The 26,126-nt window shown below is 42.3% G+C and overlaps 1 protein-coding gene across 1 annotated transcript in view; it reads left to right on the forward strand.

Annotated features, from left to right (window-relative positions):
* Efnb2 (ephrin B2) overlaps positions 1-24,905 on the forward strand; it is a 42,829-nt gene extending 17,924 nt beyond the window's left edge. Inside the window, exons 2-5 of the mRNA XM_046454775.2 lie at positions 3,319-3,602; positions 19,036-19,128; positions 19,840-19,953; positions 21,398-24,905. Coding sequence (XP_046310731.1) covers positions 3,319-3,602; positions 19,036-19,128; positions 19,840-19,953; positions 21,398-21,783 — 877 coding nt within the window. The 3' untranslated portion in view covers positions 21,784-24,905. The remainder of the gene's footprint in view (positions 1-3,318; positions 3,603-19,035; positions 19,129-19,839; positions 19,954-21,397) is intronic.
* The last annotated feature ends 1,221 nt before the right edge of the window (positions 24,906-26,126 follow it).

Consider the following 26,126-nt stretch of genomic DNA (forward strand, 5'->3'; position numbering starts at 1 on the left):
CACCCTGCCCCAACTCTCCGTGGCTCGGTCTTAGAATTCCTACCAGGCCTGTGATCTGCAGTCTGCGGCACTTGATTTGACTTGCATGAGTGTATGGTGGCCCCCGTTGGTTCACTTCCCTTTTTCTTCAACTAACTAATGCCTCCGCATTCAGCGTCTCCCCCACTTGGGCCGCTGCTCTTTAGTATTGAGCCACACTTCTGCCCTCAGGAGCTGCATTGTGAGGTTTTGATGGCGGCACCTCTTCTCTCTGAGAGCCTCTGACAAGGAGTAGGTTGCTGTGCCCTTCGCTGAGACCCTGTTGCTTTAGGAAATAGGGCTTCGGGGAGGGCCCAGTTTCTGGGAGGACCCGCCCCCTTTTTGCCACAATATACTCAAAAGGTAAAAACTTTTTTTTTTTTTTTTTTTTTTTTTTTTTTACCTTTAGGGACAGTGGGTTTTGTCAGGGTTTGATATGAGCGTGTCAGATATGCTTGTTTGAACTCAACCCCCCTGCTCCCCTGCGCTGTCATGTTGATTGGACGTCCCATGGGTCACCGCCTCCTGTCACTGGCTGGGACACAGCCCTTGACAAAGCTGGACTGCATACACTGGATTAAAACTTCTGTGTCAAGAAAGTGTAGCTTGTTTGTAAAATGAGTTAAGACCCAATTAAATATTTATGTGATTTGTGCCTTCTGAAAAATATGGCCTAAGATGCCCAGGTCCGGGAAGCCGCACCAGCGCCGTGGGCCCCTGACCTGCCTCTAGCTCAGCAAGAGCTGCCCTGGGCCCTGGTGAGCGGCAGGAGAGTCCAGAGCAGGCGCCTTCCTGGGCGGGCAGGGTGCCTCCGGGGGTCTTCACTGCAGCAGGAGCGCATCCTCAGGAAGGAGGGGTCCTGGCAGGTTCTGAACTAAGGGCTTGTCAAGCTGGACAGCTGGCCAGGCTGTGATGGGCTCCAGAGCTGCGCAGGCGCACAGCTGGGGAAGGAGGCTGACCTAGAACAGGGCTGCTCCTGCCTGGGAAGGGGCTGCCCTCTAGGCCCGGGAAGCCCTCCGGGCAGTTGATAGAAGGTTAAGGTGGGCCGACCTGGCAGAGTAGAGCAGGCCTGGGCTTCCTCTAGTTACTTAGGAATGCAGGTGCCGAAGCTCGCTCACTCCCACGCGGTGTCCCTCGGTGCCAGCAGGGTGGGAACCCCAGGCAGGACATGGGCCCTGGTTTTTGTAACGGTGGAGATGTCCTGCAAAGGTGGAGGAGTAAGCATAAAGACAAAGCGGCGTCAGAAGGAGAGCAGTTTGATCCCGTGGAATTTCCTGCACCTGCTGCCAGGCACGGGCCCTGTTCTTTAACCACAGGACGCGTCAGAATCACTGAGTGGCCTGTGGGGAGGGCAGTTAAAAAACGAAAAATCCTCTTCCACAAACGCTCAGATGCAGCCCTTCACAGGGAAGGGGACGGCAGGAGGGGAAGCGCCTGGGGACACCCAGCTTCCCCCAACCCCTCCCCAGGTTAGAGTTGGAAATGTGTCTCCGGAGAGCTGTGGCATGGCCTAGAAGGCACAGAGAGGCCTCTCTGAGAGGTGAGCACCCCTGGTCAGAAGTTCCAGAGAGTTCTTCAGCAGTGCACACGTGATGTTTTGAGTCTGTCATTGTTCTCAGATGTACTCATTTTGAATTCTGCTTTGTAGGAAGGTTTTTGTCTTAGATGATTCCTGTTCACCACTTTTTTTTTTTTTTTTTTTTTTAATGGATGAATGAGGGCTGGGATTGTGGCTCAGCGGTAGAGCCCTCGCCTAGCACGGGTGGGACCCCGGTTTGATCCTCAGCCCCACATAAAAATAAATAAATAAACAAACAAATAAATAAAGGCTTTGTGTTGTGTCCATCTACACCTAAAAAATAAATATGTTTTTTTAAAAAAATGGATGAATGAATGTTATATGTTCTTGCTATAGGTGCCACATTAAGGGGGGACAGCCCTCTCTTTGGAGTTGTACATTCCCCAGAGAGTCACAAGCCACCATGTGCAACTTGCATTTTTCCTACCATAAAAGTATTGGTTTCTAAATACAAAGCTATAATATAATTATATTACATGGCTGCTTCATAGCCACTCTGATGTACTCTTCAGAAAATGAATACTTCATTAGCATAAATCATACACGGTTACTTCAGTGTGGATTAGAAATTTGGGGTGCCTGTACCCCTTGCTTTATCTCTGTGGGTGCATCCTGACCCATCAACATCGTGGCTGGTGGGCTTCTCTGGTTAAATAAAACCTTGCATTGGAAGGATTCCGAGGCAATGATTTTTTCCCAGGCTTTAATATCTTAATGAGCCCACAGGCCTGGCTGCTTATAAGTGCCCGGGACTTCTGAGTGTGTTGTTAATGTTAGTACTCGAACCAGGGTGTTCATTAGGAAGCTCTTGTTTCAGTATCTCAGAGAAACTCCCCATTAGGAAAGATCTTTCAGCAGCATGACTAGCGAGGGAAGGAAGGAGGGAGACTTTTAGGTGTGTGCAACCAGGGATATTGTATCAATAGCCTTAGCTCTAAAGGTTTGCCCCTAAGAATTAATTGGAGCAAATACATCTCGGGAGGGGAGAAGCTATGCAGAGCAAGGACTGAAGTTGTTATCCTTGCAAGTAAGGACTCTTCATTTTGCAGGTGAATCAATAGTACGACTAATTATTTCTGGTTATCTTTTATGGGTTTGTAAGACATTTCTTTTGTTCAGTGTAATAAAAAACCCATTGTTTGATCTGACTAATTATGATAAGTAATTTGAAACATTCCTGATGAAACTTGTCTGTTAATTAACATCCACAGCAAATGGAAACCAACAGGACAACAAAGTCTTAGTGTGCCCACTGTTCCCTGGAATGGATGAGATCTCTGTGGCATGCCCAATAAACCCAAATTGCCAATGGTTAAAAAATAACAAACAGGTGGGAAGGCCTGACTCACCCTGGAGGAAAAGTTATTGTAAAGCTACACAAAGGAGTACTGAAATATTCTGAGGGAGGAGGTGGCCACGAAATGTCAGCAGGCTGCCTGACCCTGCGGCTTAGAAGGAGTCTGCTTTCTTGTTTGGTTTTTGAAGCTTAGTTCCTAAATGCATTTGTCCCACATGCATGGAGCCCTGGTCCCAGCCCCAGCCCTGCAAACAAAACAAAAAGTCTCAATGATGATCTGATGAACAAAGAGACTTTCAGTAAGTAGAAGTGTGGATCCAAGAAGTTGCAATTTGGGATTATTGGCAGTGTCTGGCTTGATGTTAACATATCATTAATACTGTTTAAGTTTTATCAACTCAGTGGCTTTTCTTTTATATTTTAGATTTCTACCTGGACAAGGACTGGTACTATACCCACAGATAGGAGACAAATTGGATATTATTTGCCCCAAAGTGGACTCTAAAACTGTTGGCCAGTATGAATATTATAAAGTTTATATGGTTGATAAAGACCAAGCAGACAGATGCACTATTAAGAAGGAAAATACCCCTCTGCTCAACTGTGCCAGACCAGACCAAGACGTGAAATTTACTATCAAGTTTCAAGAATTCAGCCCTAATCTCTGGGGTCTAGAATTTCAGAAGAACAAAGATTACTACATTATATGTAAGTATAATTGTGTTCCCTTATTTTGTAGAAATTAGGATAAGCTAAATAGGTTTGTATCAATTTTTGTTTCCTTAAAATTATTGTGGCAAATAGTTGGGTGAGAATCTTTGCTGAAGAGTTGTCCACTTTTTCAAGGAAATTTTAATTGAATTTGGGACCCTGTAGTAACAGTATTAATTAAATATAAATACCCAAAGGGGGAAAAACATCTTGGGATTCCTACAGTATTGACATAAATGAATTAAATGAATATACTCAGCAGCTCTACTGACAAAACCATTTTTAAGGACCACTAATGAGATTTTGATGGGTAAATCTATGCGATGCCTTTTCTCTCCATCCATCCATCCATCCACCCATCCATTCGTCCCTTCATCCATCCATTCAGTGTTTGTTCTGGTGACAGTGCTTCAGTGTTAGGGATTCAGCATTGGACATGGTGGCATAATGATACACTTCCTGCATGAAGGTGTCAGCCTGGAGAAGATGGATCTCATAGGTTGGAAGGTTTAGGGTTGCAAGACTAAGCACCATTATACATGGACTTCTTAAAACCAGATTTTGAAGGGTAAAGCAAAACCTAGTTTTCTCACTGAATTACTTCCCTTCCCCATAAATATAACAGTAGCTTGACACATTGTTTCAGGAATAGATGGTACAGAGTTCTTGGATTATATCTGATGGAAACTCATGAGGCTGTGAGTTCCAAAGCCACGAGGACACCCTGAACATGTGCCTACTGTGCGCACCCTGAGCTATCACCAAGCCCAGATTGCTCCCAGGGCCCTGGATTCTGTCAGAGGGGAGTCTGGGAGGCTCAGACAGCTGTGTGCATGATTCAAACAATGAAATATTTTTCCCTAAATTTTCAGTTTAAAATTATACTCTTAACTGAGTGGAATTCTCCATTTGTTTCCGTAGACTTTAGCTCATTAGGGAACTGCCTCTGCTGGCTGGGCTCCCCTACTGCTTGGTGATCAGATTAAAGGTCTGGCTTTCTCCATCTACAAGCTGCTTCTTTAGAGCTCAGAACCAATAATTCACTGAATATTTATCCAGTGCTCCATAAAATGTGTGTTTTACTACATTAGGAATTTTAAAAAAGGTGGTCATGGATGCCTAATTATCTTGTCTGTTGCTTCGAAATGCTACAAAGACTAAAAACCTGTTTTTGAAGCCAACTTGATACATAGAGAGCAGCTTTCCAAGAATAAGTAACAAAGAAAAGGAGAAAGTGGTAAATTATGTATTTAATGGAATAATTATCATAAAATGAAAATAAAAGCATTCCAAGATGAAACAAAGCAGATGGGGTGGTAAAGTGTACAAAATAATAGGGAAATCTTTGACAATACACAATAGTTACAAGGTAAAATAGATGAAAACCAAACTTTCGGAAGCTGAACAGTGTTTTTTTTTGTTTGTTTTTTTTAAGACCATGTAAAGACTTTTTCAGTGGATCCTAATGCCTAGCATAACATTGATAGTGAAAATGACCTGCAGTGAATTCAGGAAGAGGTTTCTGCCCCTGTGGGGTAGAGAGGGGAAGTGGCAGCCTCTGATCAGTGGGTACACTAGATTGATGTTCCGTGGTGGTGAAGGCCTGTCCCTACGCCTGAGGCTGCCTGTTGACCCAGCCATGGAGGATAGCCAACAGACCCTCACCCATTCTCCCTCTTATTTTAGTTCATGGATTCATAAAGATGGCTTTGTGAATTCTAAGATCCCACTGAGTGCAAGTGGGATTTCAGTAAACATTAAAGGCTTAACCTTTAGTCTGAAATACTACACAAGAAATGCAAATAAATAAATGGTTTACCAACATCTCTTTGCTTAATGTAGTGCATTTAATAACTAGCTTTTATCAATGCATGAGAGATTTGTATTTAGAAGCATAGTTTAATTTATAATTATAATAATCTACACAATAATGGCATCCCTTATTTTTCTTTTTTTGGAAACTCATTATGCCACATTAGCAGGTTCATTGCAGGTAGCTGAGCTACTCTGGCCTCCAAAACTCTGCTTAGAATTGTGATTTACAGTGCAGAAGCATGGGGTGGACTGAGATAAAAGAATCTTAAACAGAATTGAGGGTTGCAGATTTGCAAAAAGGAGGAGATGTTTGAATGCTGGCTGTTGAGAGACTGCCCCAGGGCTGGTAAGTGCCCAGGCTCAGAAATTGGCCTGGAAGTCCAGTGACACCTTAGCAGAGTTGAAAGGTTTCTACTACATTGCAGGCAGAGGAGGGCATGTCAGATTCTTAGGAAAAAGCAGAAGCCAGTTTCTTACCCTCCCTATAGCAAAGCTCATCAATACACAAATCTCTCTTGAAAGGAAATGGGAAATTAAAAAAAAAAAAACAAATGTTAAAATAGTCTTAAAAAATAATGTTGACTTTGAATTGTTTTTTTCAAGACTTCCAAGGCACCAAAATTAAGGGATTTGTAAAAGTTACTAATTTCGATATCAAACAAATGCCCGCCCATGTGTGTGCACACACAGGGTCACAGTCAGACTCTTCAGAAGAAGGAAAGTAAATGTTTGAAGATATTGATTTTTATAATGGTACACTCATAAAATAGTGCTGGTAGCATGATGGAAAATATCCAGATTTACAAGTGTATTTTTAACTCCTGAAAGCACTGGTTCTCTTTGAGACAGTAATATTGGTATTTGAATTGCTAGGAAATACAATACTCTGTTTAACTCCAGACCTTTGTGTCTGGTTGGTGGCATCTTCATCACTGGGGGTGGGATGGACCCCCCGGGGACAGTCCACATGGACTACACTGGGGTCTGGTGATTCCACAGGGGAACAGAGATTTGGAATAATTGGACCAGGAGCCCGGAGTCCTGCATCCTAGTTCTGCTGCCTGAGTATAATGAGAAAGTCACTTTATTTCTATGAACTTTAATTTCCTTCTCTAGAAAATACATTTATTATTGGTGTCATTGTTCAGATGAACAATAGCAATCTCCTCTAGGTCCAGGCTGTTTATGGCTGGACAGGATCCTAAACCTAACCTTGTTAAGGTGGCTCTTCTCCGCTGACATGGGCAGGATCTTCTCTGAATTCTTTAAAGACTCTTCATTCAATTTGTAGAATTACCCAATTTAAAATAGTCATCACACTTTGAGTTTTAAAAATAAATATTAATGTTTAATGAGAACTATGAAAATTTTAATCCTACCAAATATCCACTAAATTCTCTTAAGAAATGACATAATAAAATGATATGTATCCTCATTAATACTTCTCATAGATGATTATTTGCTTTGACATGTGGCAAAATGATATATATGGATTTTCTTCATGTTTACAATTGACTTTTTCAAGTGACCTGTTTCATTAATTAGCCTTGGGCTTAATTTGCATAATAAAAATCTAATTATTAAATGATTCAAAGATGGTCTGATAAGCCCCTGTTCTCCACTCCAGTTATTTTTATCATGTCTTTAAAATTGTGTAAATGTTTGTGAAATAACTATATGTTCTTGCTGATTCCCATTTTCAAGGGAAGCTCTGTGTTGGACATAAGGAAACATTCCAACTAATATTAAAAGTGTTCCTGCCTCCCTGTCCTTCATCCGCACAGTGTCCCTTAGGCCCTCTCTGCTTGGTTCACCATCTTTTTAAAGGTGATGATCCCAAGCTGTGTGGAGTGGCCATTGGGTGTGTGGGCCTGGTTGCTTATGACCTTAGCATAAAACCTTCAAGATACTCACAGAGATTTCCATCACACTACCAGAACTGTGTGAATCAGAGACGAGCGAGAAACGGATGCCTTTGTGATCGTGCATTTTAAGTGAACAGTGACCACAACAGAGCTGTGGATAAAATAATATTCATAGAGTGCCTCCCCATTTAGTTTAATGTGGCTTTTGCATTATTTGACTGTAAACCTGTAGCCAGGACGTGGTCTTGTGGCATAGCCTGTAGGTCATCATTTCTAAAGGCTGTTTGGTTAATGGTTGTTCTATTACATGTACACACATGCTCAGCCTGAGGTGTTCACAGTGGTCTTTCTGGGAGTAAGCCCTCACTTTCCAGCCTTCCTTGATAAACACAGAAGGATTCTGGAGGAACTACCATTTCTTAGGCCCCTCATTGGTTTGGTTGTCCGTTTTTTTTTTTTGTTTGTTTGTTTTTGTTTTTTTTTTTTTGTATAAGAGCATGCAAAATTGGAAGGCTCCACTCCACAGGTACCTTTTGCAGTTTTTTTGGACATGCATTCCACTTTTGAGCAAAATCACAAAATCAAGTAAATGCTTAGACAAATAGAATGAAACAACACTTGTAAAAACCCAAGCAGAACAGTAGATCCTACTCCTTATTTTGATTGAGCATATGTATGTATGTTTGTTCTGCTGTTTTTTCATTTATGGATCTAGGTTTGGGGAATAGGAATGATAGGGGACACTAACATATACTAAATGTGCTGTCATCTCTTTCCTAGCAAAATAAGTTACGGGAGCTTTCAAATGTCTTTTAGTATTTAGATATCTTTTGAAATATATAAGAATACGTGACTTCTATAAAGTGATAATGCACTTTATTTGGTGGATTATTTACATATAAATGTGGCAAAAGCAACACTTCCATCATAACATAGATCAGGCTAAGTGATACAGCAAAATCATCCTGTCCGTTACATCCTGACTTAGGGTTGGAGATTCATGTTTGCTAACTTGCACATAATTACTAAGTGTAAGCATTTAAACCCATTTCTGTTCTTCCCTACAGCAGTTCTTTTTGTAATGTAATTGTCAAAATCTTGCCAGATACTGTAGAGTATGGTGCTTAGAAGATAAACATACATACCACTAACACAGATTAGCCGAGGAGCTCTGAAGGTCTGGGGTCTGGCAGTCCTGGGCTCTTGAGTGCCCTTCTTCAAGTAATCTAACCTGTTATTCTGCCTTGATCTCTCCATCTGCGAATGGGGATGATGGTAGCACCTGCTCAGAGGGTAATGTGGGTTGTGTCAGGTAGATGTCAGGAGCCTGCTTCCAAGCTTGGCACAAAAAGCACAAGTAAGAATTCACCTTGGAGCAGGGAGGAAGCAGGGGGCTGAAGACTGGAGCACCCAGCGGGATGACACAGAATGCCTCACTGACTTGAAGTTCACCCATAAAATGAAGCTGCAGAGAGTTTACAAGTTTCAGTAATGCTGGGTGACTTAATTACAAGATCTCTTTTTGTCTTCTTTGAGTCTTATTAAAGTTATTTTGTCCTTGGGCTTCCTTTACCAGGAAGCATGCATTTATGTATGGTTTGTTCCTGGAATTGCCCAAGCTTGTTAACAGGCCCTTTGTCAGACCCAAAAGAGACAGACAGGGGAGGAGTCTTCAGATACATGTAATCATGTTTCCCACTTTCCATTTCACCCGTTTCTCAGTACTCTTCTCAGTTCCCTAGAACACAGGGGGAAAAAAAAAAAACCTGCATTTTTATTGATATATTAAGCAGCACTTTAATACAGGACAAGTATTTGTTCAGGGAACAAACGTGTCAAGTTGCCTTGTCATGAGACTAGCTGGGAAAGGACACCGTCCACGGGTCTGATAACAGAAGCGTGGTTTTTGCTGTTTATTAAAAATGTGAGCTCCTCTTTGGGCTGTGGGGAGGCCTCCCTTAGAGTCTACCAGGAAGGCTCCTCATGGAATTCAGAATGAAGACCTACACTTAAGGAGTAGCAGCTCGACCTCTGCTTTGCTAGAGAGTGGCTGAGAATCTGCCAGCTCCGGGGTCTGAGGGAGTCATGACGGTTGGGATATCTGTCCCAGGTGGCTCAGGGGTTGGAAGAGGGTAAGGCTGTCTTGCCTGGAGACATGATTTGCCTTCTGTGGCGTCGCCCAGGCAGTGGTGACAGCTTATCTCCATTCCGCACCATTCCTCATTCCCAAAGGAACCAGTGAAAAGATGACTGTGCTTCCCAAAGTGACAAGGAATGGGTGAGGAAGGGAGAGAGACTAAAAGCTATGGATGCCAAAGAGATTTCAGAGCAGATGAAGAATGAAGGACAGCCCGAGAAAGAGTTACTTAGGAACTGCTCAGAATAAAACTGCCTTTATTGTTTCATAGAATCATCTTAATATCTCCAGCCCTGTATTTATAGCTTTTCAAAGGTTCACTTAGATTTATAAATAATCGAACAATCCTGGAGACCTAGTGCGAACATAAAAGAGGACAAGGTTTTTTCTTAACAGACTTAAAATATTCATCATGAAGATAAAATTTAAAGCAAAATAAAACTTTAAAAAATAGCCAACAGGCATAGACAGACGTTAGCAAAGATTACTTTGAGAAAACTGATTTATATAGTTGCTATGAGTCACACATTTGATCCTAAAATTCTAACTCTCAGCCTGGGTGTTGATCACTCAGGGACGTGTGGTGGCCTTCACACACTCTTATCTCACTTTCAAGTCTAGAAGCACAGGTGATGAAGCAGTTTTTGCTGCTGTGAGAAAACCAAAACTTGATGGTGTGTGTCGCTTAGTGCAGAAATGTCAGGGCAAAACACAGTCCTGGACTGTCACACCCTTAGACCACAGTTGTTAGTGTGTAAAGGTGCTCCTGGCTCAGGTGCACAGCATGCAAACACATGTGGCACACAGAGAGTGTGCGTGCACACACATTACATCCACAGCAGTGATAAAAATGGTGCACAAACACCCCTAGCACACATTTATAGAAAGTAAAGCACACACACACACACACACACACATTGCATACATGGTAGCACAATGTATTCATATCGTAGACACAATGACAGTGAAGAGTGCATATTTATTGTATTGCATACATAGCAACAATAAAGAAGCTCATGCAAAGCAAATGATGAATTCTGCTGGCATCAGGCATGTTGGCCCTGATACCCTGACATACATTGTGCAACACACAACTAACTTTAATCCTGTGTCCCCAAAGGTGAACACACACATCCTATAGGGTAAGTGGACCAGGTAGAGTAGTTCGTGGCTGTAGTCAGCTACAAGGGAAACTGGAGCACTTGAGCCCAGGAGTTGAAGGCCAGCCTGGAGAACAGAGCAAGACCCTGTCTCAAAAATAGATAAACAAACAAACAAACAAAGACATAATTAAAACCTACAGGTTGGTAAGAAAGCAGTAAGGGCCATTAGGAAAGGTCCTAATAGCAATTTGTTAGCTATCCTGAATTTTCTTCTTTCTTTTAGGTCTATTAATTCCATTTCTTCAATAAGAGTATGCTATTTTGTACTTTTTATTACATTAGCAAGTAGAAATTTGCTAATGTAATAAAATAGTACTAAATAGTAAGTTTATTAAAAAATAAAAATCTGTCAAATATAAAAACAGAGATAACAGAGATTTCAAATTTCCTTAGCCAAGTTCAAATGAATGGATGGATGGATGGATGGATGGATGGATGGATGGACAGATGCACGGTTGGATGGATTGGCCCAAACTCAGGCAGGAGTGTAATTGATCCTATTACAGAGGAGCCAGTCTGTGTGTTACTAAAAGACACTTCTGCTTCAAAAGTGGCTTTTTGCATTAGTGAAGTAGCCCAGCTTTGTTGTCCCCATGTTAAACCAGGAGATGAAGGTATTCTTTTATTGAAGCAAACATGTGGAAAATTGCCCTGGATTCTTAGAGTGTAGAACACGTCCCCTGAATGGAATAAGGTTCACACGCAGGGCAGATTTAGACGGGGGGCACTTTATTGGGGTTACTGCTGGTCTCTACATGGTCACAGCAAATAACATCATGTCCATCTAAAGTCTTATGCCATGAGAGTGACACATTTTCTCATGTGCAGTGTTATATTCTAAACTGTCAGCAGGCATTAATTCAGTCACTGGTGAAGTCCTACCACCTAGAGATGAACCCAGCCTCAGAGGGATGTTTTCCACTTCAGCGCTGCTCGGCTGGCAATTACTGGGTCATTAATATCATTGCATGCGATTAGTGACAGGAGAATGAATTAGAGGTTTGTGGGAGGTGTGCCCTTCCCCCGCCCATGAACTTTTTACTCTGACCCTGTCCTAGCTGGACACTTCCATATCTCTGCAAAGGTATTTTAATGATGAAAATCATTAAAAACTAGAGAGTGGACAATGGATTATGTGCTAGATATAATTCACTCAAACACATGCTGCTTCATGGTTCAGAATATTTTCATTAGATGTTATCACGCTCTCTTAACCAGGAAGTTTGGCTTTTAAAAATCTTGATGCTTAAGCTAATATAGAAAATAGAGAATTATGTTTTATCTTGAGAACTATTACATCATTCATTTCTTTAAAAAAAATGTGAGTTTAGTCATTACTATCGAATTGGTCATCTGGACACCTATTTTTAAAACACAATTCCTTTCTTAGTAGGTTTTTGCCCATGTAGAGGTTGACTCTTGTGTGGAAAGGTAATTATTATTTTACTGTTGACTAAAATGTCTTCAGTATATTAACTGTCTGAATCACTGTGGCAATAAGAAAACTCCTTGAAGTGCATGGGATGAAAAGCCTTTTTTATGAAATCATGTTGAATTTTTTTAACCTAATGAGAAATTCTACCTGCATAAATCATCATAACTTTAGCAATAAAATTTGAGTCCTGGATAGCAATATTTCTCCTCAGCCAGATTCATCAAAAACCAAGTCACCAAGTTGTTGCAAGCAATGTTTTGAGGGGAAATAAAGTAAACCACTTCATAAATAATCATGTGTGTTTAAGCACTGCTCAGATAAAAGAAAAAAAAATTGGGGGGGGGGGGGGCAGAAGCAGTTTATTGCCAGCACTGTTTGATCTTTTCCCAGAAAGGTGTCAACGTACTGGGCTGATCCTGGAGATGCAGGTTGAACTTCCCTGATATGAAATCTGAAATCCAAAATGCTTTGCAATCTGAAACATTGAGTGCTGACATGACAAGTCTATACAAATGTTCCAAAGTCCAAAATCCTCAAACCCCAAAGGATTCCCAAACCTGAAACCTCTGATGCCAAGCATTTTAGATAGGGATACTGAGCTTCTGCTTCTCTTCCCAATCACTGCTCCTGGGTGCACACAAGTATATACACTGCTTCTTCTTCCACTGTAGGTAGCTAGTTACTTTCCAGTATATGCCGTCAAAGACAGCTAAGGCTCTTGTCATCTTTAATAATTGTAATTTGCTTACTTTTTGCACAGTTTTTATGGTTGAAAGGTTTTATGATTAAGCTATGATAAATCATGTTTCATTTTAGGTGTGAAATTTTTGGCTGTGTATTGTGACTGTCCTTCCAATGGACTGGCCTCCTAGTGTCCAGGCCTTCTCCACTTTGTTAGCATCTGCACACTCCTTCCACGTACATCTCAGGTCCTGTCTGTTCCCAAGTGAAAGTGGCTAGGGAATCGAGGTCATTAAACTCTTAAGTGCACATACAAACAAAAGCAGCTTAGTAAACATTTTTCAAAGTTACAATATTTTTTTAAAACCTCTGTTTCTGAGTTGTCATTGTTCTACCATATCATTGTTCACCATGAACCTTTGAAATCGAGGAAATAAAATCAAACAATTTTATTCAAGAACTTGTACATGATTCGTGGTGTTGTCAGTCATTCTCCAGTGCTAGAAAACAGGAGGGAAGGTCTAAATTGTGAATCCATTTTAGAATTCACTTTTTCCACATCATTCTGCTTAGTAGAAAAACTAATTAATTGTGTTGTATAGAAGTCACTGAAGCTCAGCCAGTTATTACTTCTCTATGCATGACTTGCTGCTTTAAAATTTCAAAACACAACCATAACAATGTGGCCTAATTCAAGTGATTCTTCTTATCGAACTAGAACAATGTTCAGTTGGTGAGAAATTCACACCTCCTACATCACTGATAGTTTATACGGTGCTTTAGCTATGAACAGTTTCCCAATTTCAAAGTAAGGGTTCATCCAGAGTCAGTGAGTTATCTCATCCAGGAGAGGGGTTTTTATTTTTTAAAAAAAGATTTGGTGAATGTTCCATCTTGAAAGTATTACCCTTTGTGTTTTTTCTTTCTTCAAATAAAGCTATTGAAGAAGTATACCACATATACATTTGCTCTAAGAAAAGGCAAATTTGACTTTGTTGGATGACATGCTATGTGATTTAAAAGTAATGCTGAACTTTTTTTTTTTATATTAAGCCAAACATTAACAATAATGTTTTGACTGCCCTTGGAAAGTCAGAATGATATGGTCCTCATTTCTTTTACTCTAAAGCCACAGTAAAAGAAAAAAAAAAAGACTTTTGAGTGATTTGGGGGGCACATTATACAGATGTAGGTTTCAGATACTTTGTTAATTAACTTTTAAAAAGCAGTCATTCATTTTTGACACATTATTTTTATGTTTAGGATTTTCCCCCCTTCTGAGTTAGTATCTTAGAGGACAACTGTGCTATTCAAGGCATGACATCTCATGAATTGTGTTCTAGAAATGGAATCCCTGTTTCTGTAACAGAGTTCGCATCACATATTTTGATTTGAATCTATGCCAAGATAAGTAAATAGATCTTGACTTCCTGGGTTGTGCATTGGCTTTAAATAATCACATTCTGTCAGCTTCCTTGTATTTCAAATGCGTGTACCCCCTTGTTTTTACTTTCTCCTTTTTTGTTTGTTTTGTTTTTTCTCGATCACCATGATACATGAAAACAGTGATCTAGTTTTGTGTGTCATGTCTATTTTAAAGTCGTGGCTTTGCTTTCCATGTTTCTCACTGGGTTATGTTTTTTTCTTTTTTAGTCCCATGGTTTGCCAGATAACAGGATTCTGGTTCTTTAGAAGTCTGTGTTGAGCCTTAGGAGAACCATGTGTGGCAATCTGGCCTAAGAAACCCTCCTTCACAGGGCATGAGATGGCATGGTGGGAACGAATAGTACAGAGGGTGATATTGACAGAAGATTTTCATAAAATGCTGTTTGTTTCATGATCAAATGAGCGTGAATTATGTCTAGCTCAGCTTTAAGGACAAGCTTTAAGGTTTTTTATTCTTACTACTCTGTGGTTTTCCTGACTCTGTATGCTTATTATCTGTTGCTCTTTGGTGGACTTGTTTGAAGTTGATATAAATATTTGCTTTCAAATGTCCATCAATCTGCAGCCCTTTCAAGGACCCCCACCAATAAGCTACATAGTAAAATAGTTTGACATATCTCCTACAGTATTAACCTATCTTGAGGCTTCATTCTTCCCTTAAGAACCTAAAAAGCGTTCTTCATAGATATGCTCCTATTCTTTAGGATTTTTTGGTTGCCCTCATTTCTACTCTCCTGGCGAATGAGACCCACATAGGGGCCCAAATGCAGCAGTTTGATTCTCCATCTGATTAGCATGGTTTGGCCAGCCTGATGGACTCCAGCAGGCAAGACCTACCCAGAGCTGCAGCTAAGCCTCCTGGTGAGCAGAGATGTAACAAGCAAACCAAGACAGGCGAAAATGCAATAGTCTTCCTTTCTTTGGGGGTGGTCTAAAACACAGCCAGGAATAGTCTCCTCCTCTGAGCCCTTTACCACCTGCTGATTCTCATATTCTCATTCTCTCTCTCTCTCTCTCTCTCTCTCTCTCTCTCTCTCTCTTTCTAGTCAGATAAGCCTTGTCACTCTGCCTGGTGAGTGAGAACCACAGATAAGCAGGTGCAGTTGCTGCCCCTGCTCTCAGATGTGCCACACAACTCTCAGGGCCTGTGAACTGGGGGGCTTCTCTTTGCTGAGCAGTGATCTCTGCCCACTGGAAGTCAGACCCTGGAGGAACCATATAATGATTTCTGTATACTCCCTGCATGCAATTAGACCCCTGGAGCAAAAGCTCTTAAAAGCAGACTGTAAAATGCCCATGTATCTTTATTAATCCTATTTTCCAACTGGAGGGAGCAACTTCTTGTGATTTTTAATTGTATAAAGTCTATTTTTTTTTTTTCCTCTGGGCCAAGGGGGAAAAATGCTTGGGCACTAAAAGCTTAGGTATAAAGATGTTCTTTTTTTCCTGTCTCTCAATGATTAAATGCAATTTTATCCATTTAGTAATAATTTGAGTGTGGCTACATTAGATAATACTGATGGAGAGATACAAGGAAAACTCAATGTAATGAGATAACGATTTATTTTTACTCTTTGTCTTACATTGAAAATTCTGAGGACATTCAAATGAACAATAAAAATAATTGCAAAATTGTCTCCCCAAATGGAAATAGATTTTATTCCCAAGCATTATCAATTTTCTTATGATTTTTTTCAGAATCAACCACTAAGCCTTTTAAAGCTTCTGGGGACCTGGCTGTTGCAGGAGAAATCAGAAAATTAATCTTGTGGTTGTATTTCAGAGTTTAATGCTGGGAAAGAGGTACACTCGGGATAGGACCTTTGGTCATGTCAGTGTTCAGGTGGAGATGAAGACCTCTAGAATTAGAGCTGCATTCTCTGATGAGCACTCCAAAAGGAAGAGGGAAGTTAGTTTTCACTATGGAAAATTATATTTGTATCAAATAAGAAAGTGAAGTCATTCCAAATTAGCTTAATTTTAAAGATTGCCTTCTGCGTGTCGGTTAGTAGTAAATGTCTGAAACAGGATTATCTGTAATAACATAGACTGTCCCTAACTTATGGTCAAAATCTTTCATGGTGGAACATGAAATGGTAATTTCAACTTCAGCCCATTTTTAAGCAGGCAGTCATCCCAGATGCTATTGTAACATTAGTAATGAAGTTTTTCAATACCTTCCCTTGACTTCTGCAAGTTATAAGCTAACTTAATGGGAAAAGGAGCAGAATTTGGAATGTGGGAGGAAAATTGTCCTCATACAGAATGTTGTCTCCCTTGCATGTCCCCGCACTGCCCTTACCCAGCCCCCCCTGCACAGCAGCAGCTTCCTGAGAAGAGCTATGCAAAGGCTCCACCTCTCCTTGTTTTCTTTTTTGACTGCCTGTTTCTTTTCCTTTCTTTCTTTTCTCCCCTTCTGTTAACTAAGGAGGAAAAAGTTTCAACTCTTCAGGGTGCAAAGCAACTTCATTCTTATATAACAGTTTTCTTCCTACTAACCTAACAGTCCATGGATGTCAAATTATGGATTGCAATTTAATTTGAATGCCTTTAGAGTTGTTTATGGTTTGGGGATTGTTTGGACATCATTTTGAGTAAACCTGGGAGCTTGGCACAAAGGCACTGACCTACAAATTAAAGGGAAAAAAGTCACTCCGACAATGCCCACCTCTCCTGCTCTCCAGCTGGCAGAGCAGTCTTCAGAGGCTCCTCCCTCTGCAGATGCAGTGTTAATTATGCTGGGAAGCACCAGGCTCTCCAGTGCCTGCCTTCCCCTTTCTGGGATCCATTTAACTTTTTTTTCTTTTCATTCTGAATCTTTACTTGTCCCCCCCACCCACCTCAAGATTAAAGTAAACAAATCTCTGTTTCTCTTTATCTTTTCCTGTGCCCTAGACATCATTTTGTCATTTATCAATTTAGCATTGAAACTTTTAGCAAGAAAAAGTCATTTAGCTTTGAAGCTCATGCACTTTTTGCAGGGAGGTGCATTTACGTGTATGTGAATTTAAAAAACATTGGGATTTGACTTGAATTAAGTCCACTGAACATGCAAAACCATCAGCCAAATAGATCAGTTTTCCACTTTTCTATATGAAGACATACCTTAATTTTCTAAAAATAAAGTAAGAAAACTAAACTATTAACCAGAGATTATACTGCTGCTCTGAAACTGTCCAGAACCAGAGTCTGCTCCTGGGAATTCACACTGAGGCCTTGGGAGGAGTAGACACTTTGAAATTTAGCTACTTAGTTGGAGAAGGGGAAGCCGGGAAAGAAGACTGAAGAATGGGGAGGAGGTTGTTTAGATTCCCAGAAGCATACGAAGGTTTCAGGTGTTTATTTTTACTTATCTGCTAAACATTCTCTCCATAATCTAAGAACGGTTTATGTCTACTTCTTACCCTTCCTGCCAAAACAACACCCATTATTATGGCAACGATTGCCTGTTTTCCCAGGAAAAACTTGGTGTCAGCAATAGCAGAAAAATGAGATGCAGTGGTGAGACCCAAGTTAGAGCTCTCTGATAGCCAGATATTTACATGCAGAAGAGGCTGCCTTTGTTTTTAAGGAAAATGGTGATGGTAGAAGTTGATAACTCAAGAACACAAAGAGAAATAAATAAGTGCCTTATTTTTTCAGTTATATACTTATGCATGGAGTGCATGTTTCTACTGTAAATGAACTTGTTTGCTGACCTACTATCTGGCAAACAAAGCAACCTGATTTAAAGGATATCTTCAGGTTTATTATTTACCAGAACACCTGTCCCTTTTTCAGTCCCTTTCAGAGTGCAATGTTCGTAGACCAGACTTCAGCAATCAAAGTGGAAGATGATTTAAGTTGCAGAAGTGTATATGAAACACTTCTGTTCCTTGGCCCTTGAACTTTAGGGGTGTGCAGTGTCCAGCACCCTCCACCTCTGCCCTCCTGGAACTGGTTCTGTAATTGAAAGCCTGCTCCTCATTAGAGTGCCTGGCAGCCTAGCTCTGCAGCTTTAGTTACAAAGCTATTCAGAGAACTCCCCGACCTAAAGAGACAGACAGTAATGTGTTTAAAGAGAGCACAGTCTGCATTTGAAAAAAGAAAAGGGGGAAAATCCCCACTGAAAATGGCAGAAGGGCTCTGTCCCCCCTCTGCCCTCAGTGCTGATGGGGGAAGGGAATCCCGCTGTTGAACTGGGGGCTGGTGGTTGTTAGGAGTTCTCACCTTACTTCTAGGGCCGCTACAGGACCCAGAGACAGAGGTTCCTGTGTTAACCCAACAGGGAGCTTGGTCGAGGAGGTTGGCCACAGTCACACATGCGTTCTTTCTGATTTCTACCTTAATGGAGGAAGAAAATCAGACTTTGAAAATTTGAATTCTGGTGGACTTCTGAAGTATATTTAAGGCTGGAGAAGGAAGAAAAAGGGTGTGGGAAAGCTCCCCTTCTAGTGTTTATAGAACTTGGATGTTTGACAAAGGGAGCATCAAGCTAATTGTTCTTGAAGCAGGAAATCTGTAGTGGAGGAAGCAGGTGTCCTGGGGTGATTACCATGTTTCAGAATTGCCATACTCACTCTTTTGCTCTTTGGAGCTTGGCCCCAAAGAAGGAAGATGCTGTCCCTTTCCCCATAGGCCAGCCCTGTCAGCCGTGTGTGAAGGAAGGAGAAGGAGCTGGTAGTTGACATGCAGCCGTGTTTCCAATGTCCATTTTCCTTTGTTTCTTTTTCTTTTTCTTTTTCTTTTTTTCGGCTTTCGGCATCCCATACTTTTAGAAAACTTGTGACTAAGAGTAAATTCTTATTTTTCGAATTGTTTTCAGACATTTCATGTTCATGTAAACTTGGCTTATTGATTTCCTGATTTTTCTTTATTTTTTTGTTTTGTCCATTTTATTTTTAATCAGCTACATCAAATGGGTCTTTGGAGGGCCTGGATAACCAGGAGGGAGGGGTGTGCCAGACAAGAGCCATGAAGATCCTCATGAAGGTTGGACAAGGTAAAGACCACCTGCTACTTCCCGAAGCCACTGTGCCCTGGTCAGGCCCCGCTAGTGTGGCTCCAGTGTTGACACTCGCCTTCATCCCTCTTCTCCTTAGTTTGGAAAGCAGACACTTCTCTGCACCTCCAGCCACTGAAATTTCCTCAAGCCAATGTAATAAGCTTCTCTTACTGGAGATCTCTCTAAAAGTTAAGGTCAGCCAGGCAGAATGTCTATTGCCATATATGTATACTCTTTTTAAAAAAGCAAAACACCTCTTTGATTCCATTCAAAATCTCCACAATGTAAACTATGTTTCTGCAGTTTTACTCGTTTCCGAATGTTGACTACTGAAGAGCTGTGTTCGTTGTGCCTTTTCACATAGAGATAACCTATTGTGCAGAAAGAAAGAATTATTCTTCTAATTAGAAATTGGTATAGTAGTCAATCAACTTGCTCAGTTAAATTGAAATGTCATCTGCAGTGCTTTGCCTGCCAAATGCAAGAATCCCTATAGTTTCCACAGATGGCCTCACAATCTAAACCTCAGAAATAACTAGTATAACCGTTGTGTTTTAAAAGGAAAATTATATTCTTGTATTTCACAGTGCTTTGCATAAGGAGTCTTATGTTCATTGCTATTCATGCCTCTTGAGATATATGTGCATCTCTTAAAGCTAGATGCTATCAGATGTTAGTGCTGTAATTAATCATTTGTTTTTCATGTAGATGCAAGTTCTGCTGGATCAACCAGGAATAATGATCCAACGAGACGTCCAGAACTGGAAGCTGGTACAAATGGAAGAAGTTCCACAACAAGCCCCTTTGTAAAACGAAACCCAGGTACAGCAGTGTGGTCTGTGTTTGTGGGTTTGTGTGTGCCATGTTCTTAGTATCCTAAGAGGTAGAAGAGAGTCAAAGTGCTTCTGTGCCAGATGAATTAACTAGTAGTTACAGTCATCAGTAATCTTTGCTCTCAGTGTGTTGTTATTAAACTCAGTTAGACAAAATAATTCATTGCCATGAAAGTCTTACATTCAGAAGAGCAGAATTCATCAGATGTAAGAGCCAGTTATTAGTACTACTCCCTCAAATCACAGTTTTCATTGGCTGACACTTTATGGAGCTCATTATCAACACCAGCTTAAAGCTGATGTTAATGTATATGTAATTAATGTTCTAATCCTCCATCTAATTATATCTAATCCACAAAGAGTCTCACTGATCCTCTTCTGAATTTTAGATGGTAACATTTTTAATACTGCATAATGCTATGCTTTTCAGGTGGCTGTTGTTAATTTTTTCACATCTTCTAACTAAAATAAAATATTAAATGGATTCCTGACTAAGGTTCAGAATACCCGATAAAATTGGCTGCCCTTGAACTTGATTTTCTTAATAGTCTTGGAACTGTGTATATTGGTTACTATGCTAATGAATGTTTCATACATAGCTGGTGAGCAGACGTCAGCGTTTTGTATTAGGGATATGTGTGCTTGGTTGGTAGTTGTGCAAATTTAGCATCTGCAGCAATATTCTGTCTCTTTCCAAGAGTCAAGGAGGGAAGTTGTTATTTCTGATTTTCAATGACAAGATGTGTCAAATTCTTGTGACAAACTGATAAATGGATAATATAATGATGCCAGGCAATTTTTTAGTGCTTAACATTTGGGTTGGCAGTCTGTTCAGTGCGAGAGTGTCTGCTGCCTTCCAAATATATTTTAAGTGTAAATCAAATAATACAAACGAGTTTCGAGTTGAACCTTTTCCCAGGCCCCGCCACTCTGTTCAGGTTCTGGCGCTGTTCTGCCCTAGGCAGGGTTCTGCCGCGGAAGAAAGGCTGTTTGAAGATCCACATGAAACGGGTTTCTGAAGGGAAGGGGACGAGCCCGGCCACAGGAAGGCTAAACGCTGCCCACAGTGGTGGCCCCTCTTTTTCTTCCTCCCCGCGGTTGCCCCAGGCTGGCGTTCGGGTTAAAGAGGCAGGGAGATCAAGGGCTCGCTGTCACGCCAGTTCGCGCTCCTGAGGGATGGGGACACATGAAAGGAAACGATGTGGTTGGGGACGGCTTGGAAGTCCGACCTGGGCATCCGTCCCCTTTGCCACTGACGGCTGACGTCTGCCTTTAGCATTTAGCTATTAAACGAGGTACCTGGCTCGTGGAAGTCTGGCTGCCCTTTAAGTCACTGGTTTTGCTGGCTTTGGGGGGCGTTTTTAACGCCGCTGATTAGCCCTGGCGACAGCAGTAACTATTTCTGTCCTTCTCTCCTGGCTCCGTGTCCCTAGATTCCAGCACAGACGGCAACAGCGCCGGACATTCGGGGAACAACATCCTCGGTTCCGAAGTGGCCTTATTCGCAGGGATTGCTTCAGGATGCATCATCTTCATCGTCATCATCATCACGCTCGTGGTGCTGCTGCTGAAGTACCGCCGGAGGCACCGCAAGCACTCGCCGCAGCACACCAACACGCTGTCGCTCAGCACGCTGGCCACGCCCAAGCGCAGCAACAACAACGGCTCCGAGCCCAGTGACATTATCATCCCGCTAAGGACTGCGGACAGCGTCTTCTGCCCGCACTACGAGAAGGTGAGCGGCGATTACGGGCACCCGGTGTACATAGTCCAGGAGATGCCCCCGCAGAGCCCCGCCAACATTTACTACAAGGTCTGAGGCTCCGGCTTCCTTCGCCCCAGAGGGACCTCAGCGCCCCTCCCGCTGAGGGCGGCCGCCGCCTTGTCGCCGCCCCGGTCAGCACCGGCCCCTGACTGAGCCAGGGCGGGAGCGGGATCACGCCTCGGGGAAGAGCCCCAGCTGGACAGCTTTCTAGTCTGTAGCATTTCGGCCTTGGTGACCGCGAACCCTCCCTGCCAGCCGGAAGACTGTGGCGGGAGACGCCCGATCGTGGGGACTGCTGCGCGCCCCGCGCGTCCTCGAAGCCATGTGCGGCAGTCACTCAGGCCTCTGCGGAAGCCCAGGGAGGGCGCGAGGTGTGCACGAGAGGGCGGAGCGTCCCAAGGCGCTGCTGCCCAGGAGTCCTGCCCGGGCGGGCCTCTCCCGCGGTGCACACTGGACTTGTCCCTCGGACCTCGGGCTAAGTAAGGTCCTCCGCGGTCTCTAGCGTTTAGTCCTCACTGTCTCACTCCTGTGGTCCGGGGCTCGGCAGCACCTCACCTGAGCTCCTCACCTGAGCTCCGCACCTCCACATTCTGCATCACTCACGGGACACTCGTGGCCGGAGCCCCGCTCCTGCCCCCTGCAACAACAGCTGGGGTCACGTGGGCAATCCCCCCAAACCCCGCTCGCTGTAGGTGCCCCTCCAGGCGCCAGGCGGTCAGCCAGCCGGGAGGACTGGGAGTTGGTGGAAGGGCCACAGGGAAAGGGCTGGCTGCGACTGCAGGTCCACGCTGCTGCCCCTGAAGTGGAAAGTGGGGAAGGAGAGAGAAGCGAGTAGGTCACGGCACTTTGGCTTTGCTAAGACTGACGGAGCCAGGAGACACCACACACGCAGGGGATGGCAGTCCTGGGAGGCCGTCACGGTTACCAAACAGCAATGTGCAGGGAAACCAGGTCCCTCTTCCTTCAGTGGGACAAAGCGGGGCACTGTTGGAGTGGAAGAGCCTGGCGGGGAGGGAGAAAGTAGGCCGCTGGCGACGCACTCGGGCAGGACTGTCGTGGTACTGGCAATAAGACATACAGCGCTGGAGCTGTAGGAGAGTCGGTCTGCTTTGGGTGATGTTTTAAGCAGACTCAGCTGCTATACTTGTCACATTTTATTAAACACAGGGAAAGCATTTAGGAGAAGAGCAGAGAGCCAAATCTGACCTAAAAGTTGAAAAGCCAAAGGTCAAACAGGCTGTAATTCCATCACCATTGACATTATTAAAGAATTCTCATATGTAAAAGGTAGGTCAGATTCCCCAGCCCCCCCTAAATGCCCCCGTCCCCACCCCCTCCCCCAATTGAGCCTTACGACACTTTGGTTTATGGCGGTGCTGTCCGGGCTGCTAGGCCACAGGGAGGTACTGCCGAGTCCAGTGCCCGGTGCTCGGTGTCAAAGTGAAGCACACAAGGCAAACCTCTTAGAGTCCTTAAGACGGAAGTGAATTATGATGTCGAGGGGGAGAAGGAAGATAGGACATATTTATAATAGGTGTATAGAACACAAGGGATATAAAATGAAAGATTTTTACTAATATATATTTTAAGATTGCACACAGTACACACCAGAAGATGTGAAATTCATTCGTGGCAATTAAGTGATCCCAACGCTCAGTGCTTTAAGAGATGAAATGTAACAATTGGATAGCGACTTCTGGGAAAAACAATACCACTCCAAAAATAACAATAATGAGAGCAAATACAAAAATAACAGTCCTCGGAAAGCATCTCACAGACTGTAGACTAGGAAATACAAGCCCCAAACACCAGGAAGTCGATGTGACTGCGTCATCTATTTAACAATGACAAGATGTTCCGGCATTTATTTTCTGTGTTGGGTTTTCCCTTGCCTTATGGGCTGAAGTGTTCTCTAGAATCCAGCAGTCACACTGAGGGAGTTTCGGTTGAAAGTCTGGCTGGGCTCCCTCCTCCTCTCCTTCCCCCCACCCCACCCTTCCAGAAACACGAAGAGTAAACAGGAAACCTACTTTTTTATGTGCTATGCAAAATAGACATCTTTAGCAGAGTCCTGTTACTATGGTAACACTTTGCTTTCTGAATTGGGAGGGAAAAAAATGTAGCGACAGCATTTGAAGGTTCTCAAACCTCCAGTGAGTACCTGCAAAAATGAGTTGTCACAGAAATTATTATTCCCTATTTCCTGAACCTGAAAATGATGTTGGTCCAAAGTGCGTGTCTGTGTGTATGACTGGGTGTGTGGTATACATGTGTACATATATGTATAATATATATCTCCAATATATATTATATATATCTATATCATATTTCTGTGGAGGGTTGCCATGGTGACCAGTCACAGTACATATGTAATTCTTTCCATCACCCCAACCTCTCCTTTCTGTGCATTCATACAAGATTTTCTTGTAAGCCATCAGAAGTGACTTGTAGGATGGGGGAGAGGGTCGAGGAGGGGAAAAATGGGAAACAGTCTGATTTTAATGAAATCCAATGTATGTATCATCAGTTGGCTACATTTGGGTTATATGCTAAACTGTGAAAAATCAAATGAGTTGATGAAGAGTTACCTGCAACCAATTGAAAAGTGTTCTGCGAGTCTGTTTTGTGTCTGGTGCAGAAGATGACAATCTACCAACTGTCCCCTTATTTGGAGTTGGTTCAGCTTTGGAAAGTTACTGTAAATGCCTTGCTTGTATTATCGTCCCTAGTCACCTGACTTCGGAATTTGCACCATCGTGTTTAAGTGAAGATGCTGTAAATAGGTTCAGATTTTACTGTCTATGGATTCGGGGTGTTACAGTAGCCTTATTCACCTTTTTAATAAAAATACACGTGAAAACAAGACAGAAATGGTTTTTCTTACCCAGATTGTGTACATAGAGCAATGTTGGTTTTTTATAAAGTCTAAGCAAGATGTTTTGTATAAAATCTGAATTTTGCAATGTATTTAGCTACAGCTTGTTTAACGGCAGTGTCATTCCCCTTTGTGCTGTAATGAGGAAAAAAAATGGTATAAAAGGTTGCCAAATTGCTGCATATTTGTGCCGTAATTATGTACCATGAATATTTATTTAAAATTTCGTTGTCCAATTTGTAAGTAACACAGTATTATGCTTGAGTTATAAATATTTTTTTCTTTCTTTGTTTTATTTTAATAGCCTGTCATAGGTTTTAAATCTGCTTTAGTTCCACATTGCAGTTACCCCCCCCCCCAGAAAATGAGACCCGTGAAGTCACATTCCACGTCTGTTTCAAACTGAATTTGTTCTTAAAAAAATAAAATATTTTTTTCCTATGGAAAAAAGTGCCTTCAAAGTATTTTCCTTTTCTTCCTTTTTTTTTTTTTTTTCAATTTTTTCTTTCTTTTTGTTTCTTATTTTGATTTGCCTCTTTCAACTCTGTTACTCCAAAATTACAATTATCCAGACCCTTCTGCCCATGAATATTTTGGGCCTGGCTCCTCAAATCAGGTCATGCACATCATGTGAATAATAATGGTTTATGACATCCTAATCATCCTGAACAGGACGTGTCTCTTGCCACACCTGCATTGCGCTGTAGGAATGGTCACCTGCACAGGTAGCTATGGAGGACAAAGAAGGGAATGTACTCTTACCTCGCACTTACTTGCAGATTTATCTTGTTCCCATTTAAGCACAGTGGTTCACAATGGATCGATTTATTTTTCTTCACACAATAATCCCAGGGGAAAGAAAAAAGTCAAGTGTTCTTTGTAAAGTGTTACATTGAGGAAAATCATTTTGTGCTACTGGATTATGATGAACCAGAGGCCAGCAGGGAGACTGACCACGTTTTCAGTGATCTCCTTTCCGGGGAGGGTGACTGTGTGCCCTGAAGGCTGGTAGTAGTTTCCAGGCCTCTTGTGGTCTTAAGGTCTTGTATCATCAGCTCCCTGAGGAGCCGTGAGCAGAGTCCTCCCCCAGGGAAAGCCTCCTCACCTGGGACCTGAGTGTTAAAATCTCTGTGCACATTATCTCAGTTAATCCGTCCCAGAAGGAGTGAGGCATTTTAGGTAGGAAGGATCAGAAAGGCCCTGAAGTCCGGAAGCCAGCCCGACAGCCCTGCCCAAGACCCCAGCCTGGGCAAGTGGAAGGAGCAAGAGACACCCAGGAAGGCTGCTCTGGGAGCCATGGCTCTCTGCAGCTTCAGTCTAGCACAGTACTTGTATTAAAGAAACGTTATTTGAGTAAATGTCTCTGTTAAAAATAAATAAATCCCAGGAGGCCCACTGCCTTGGTTGACATTAAATGGTAGTTTTCACCTGGCAGCATTTATTCTGCTACACCTAACTGCCTCTCATTGGCAGATCCAAGTTTAGGGGCACAATTTACAGGCAAGTCACGAAGCTGGATGCT

This window comes from Marmota monax, unplaced genomic scaffold (genome assembly GCF_021218885.2).
Source record: "Marmota monax isolate L192 unplaced genomic scaffold, Marmota_monax_Labrador192_F-V1.1 WCK01_AAM20220418_F8-fsc00026, whole genome shotgun sequence".
Taxonomy (NCBI): Eukaryota; Metazoa; Chordata; class Mammalia; order Rodentia; family Sciuridae; genus Marmota; species Marmota monax.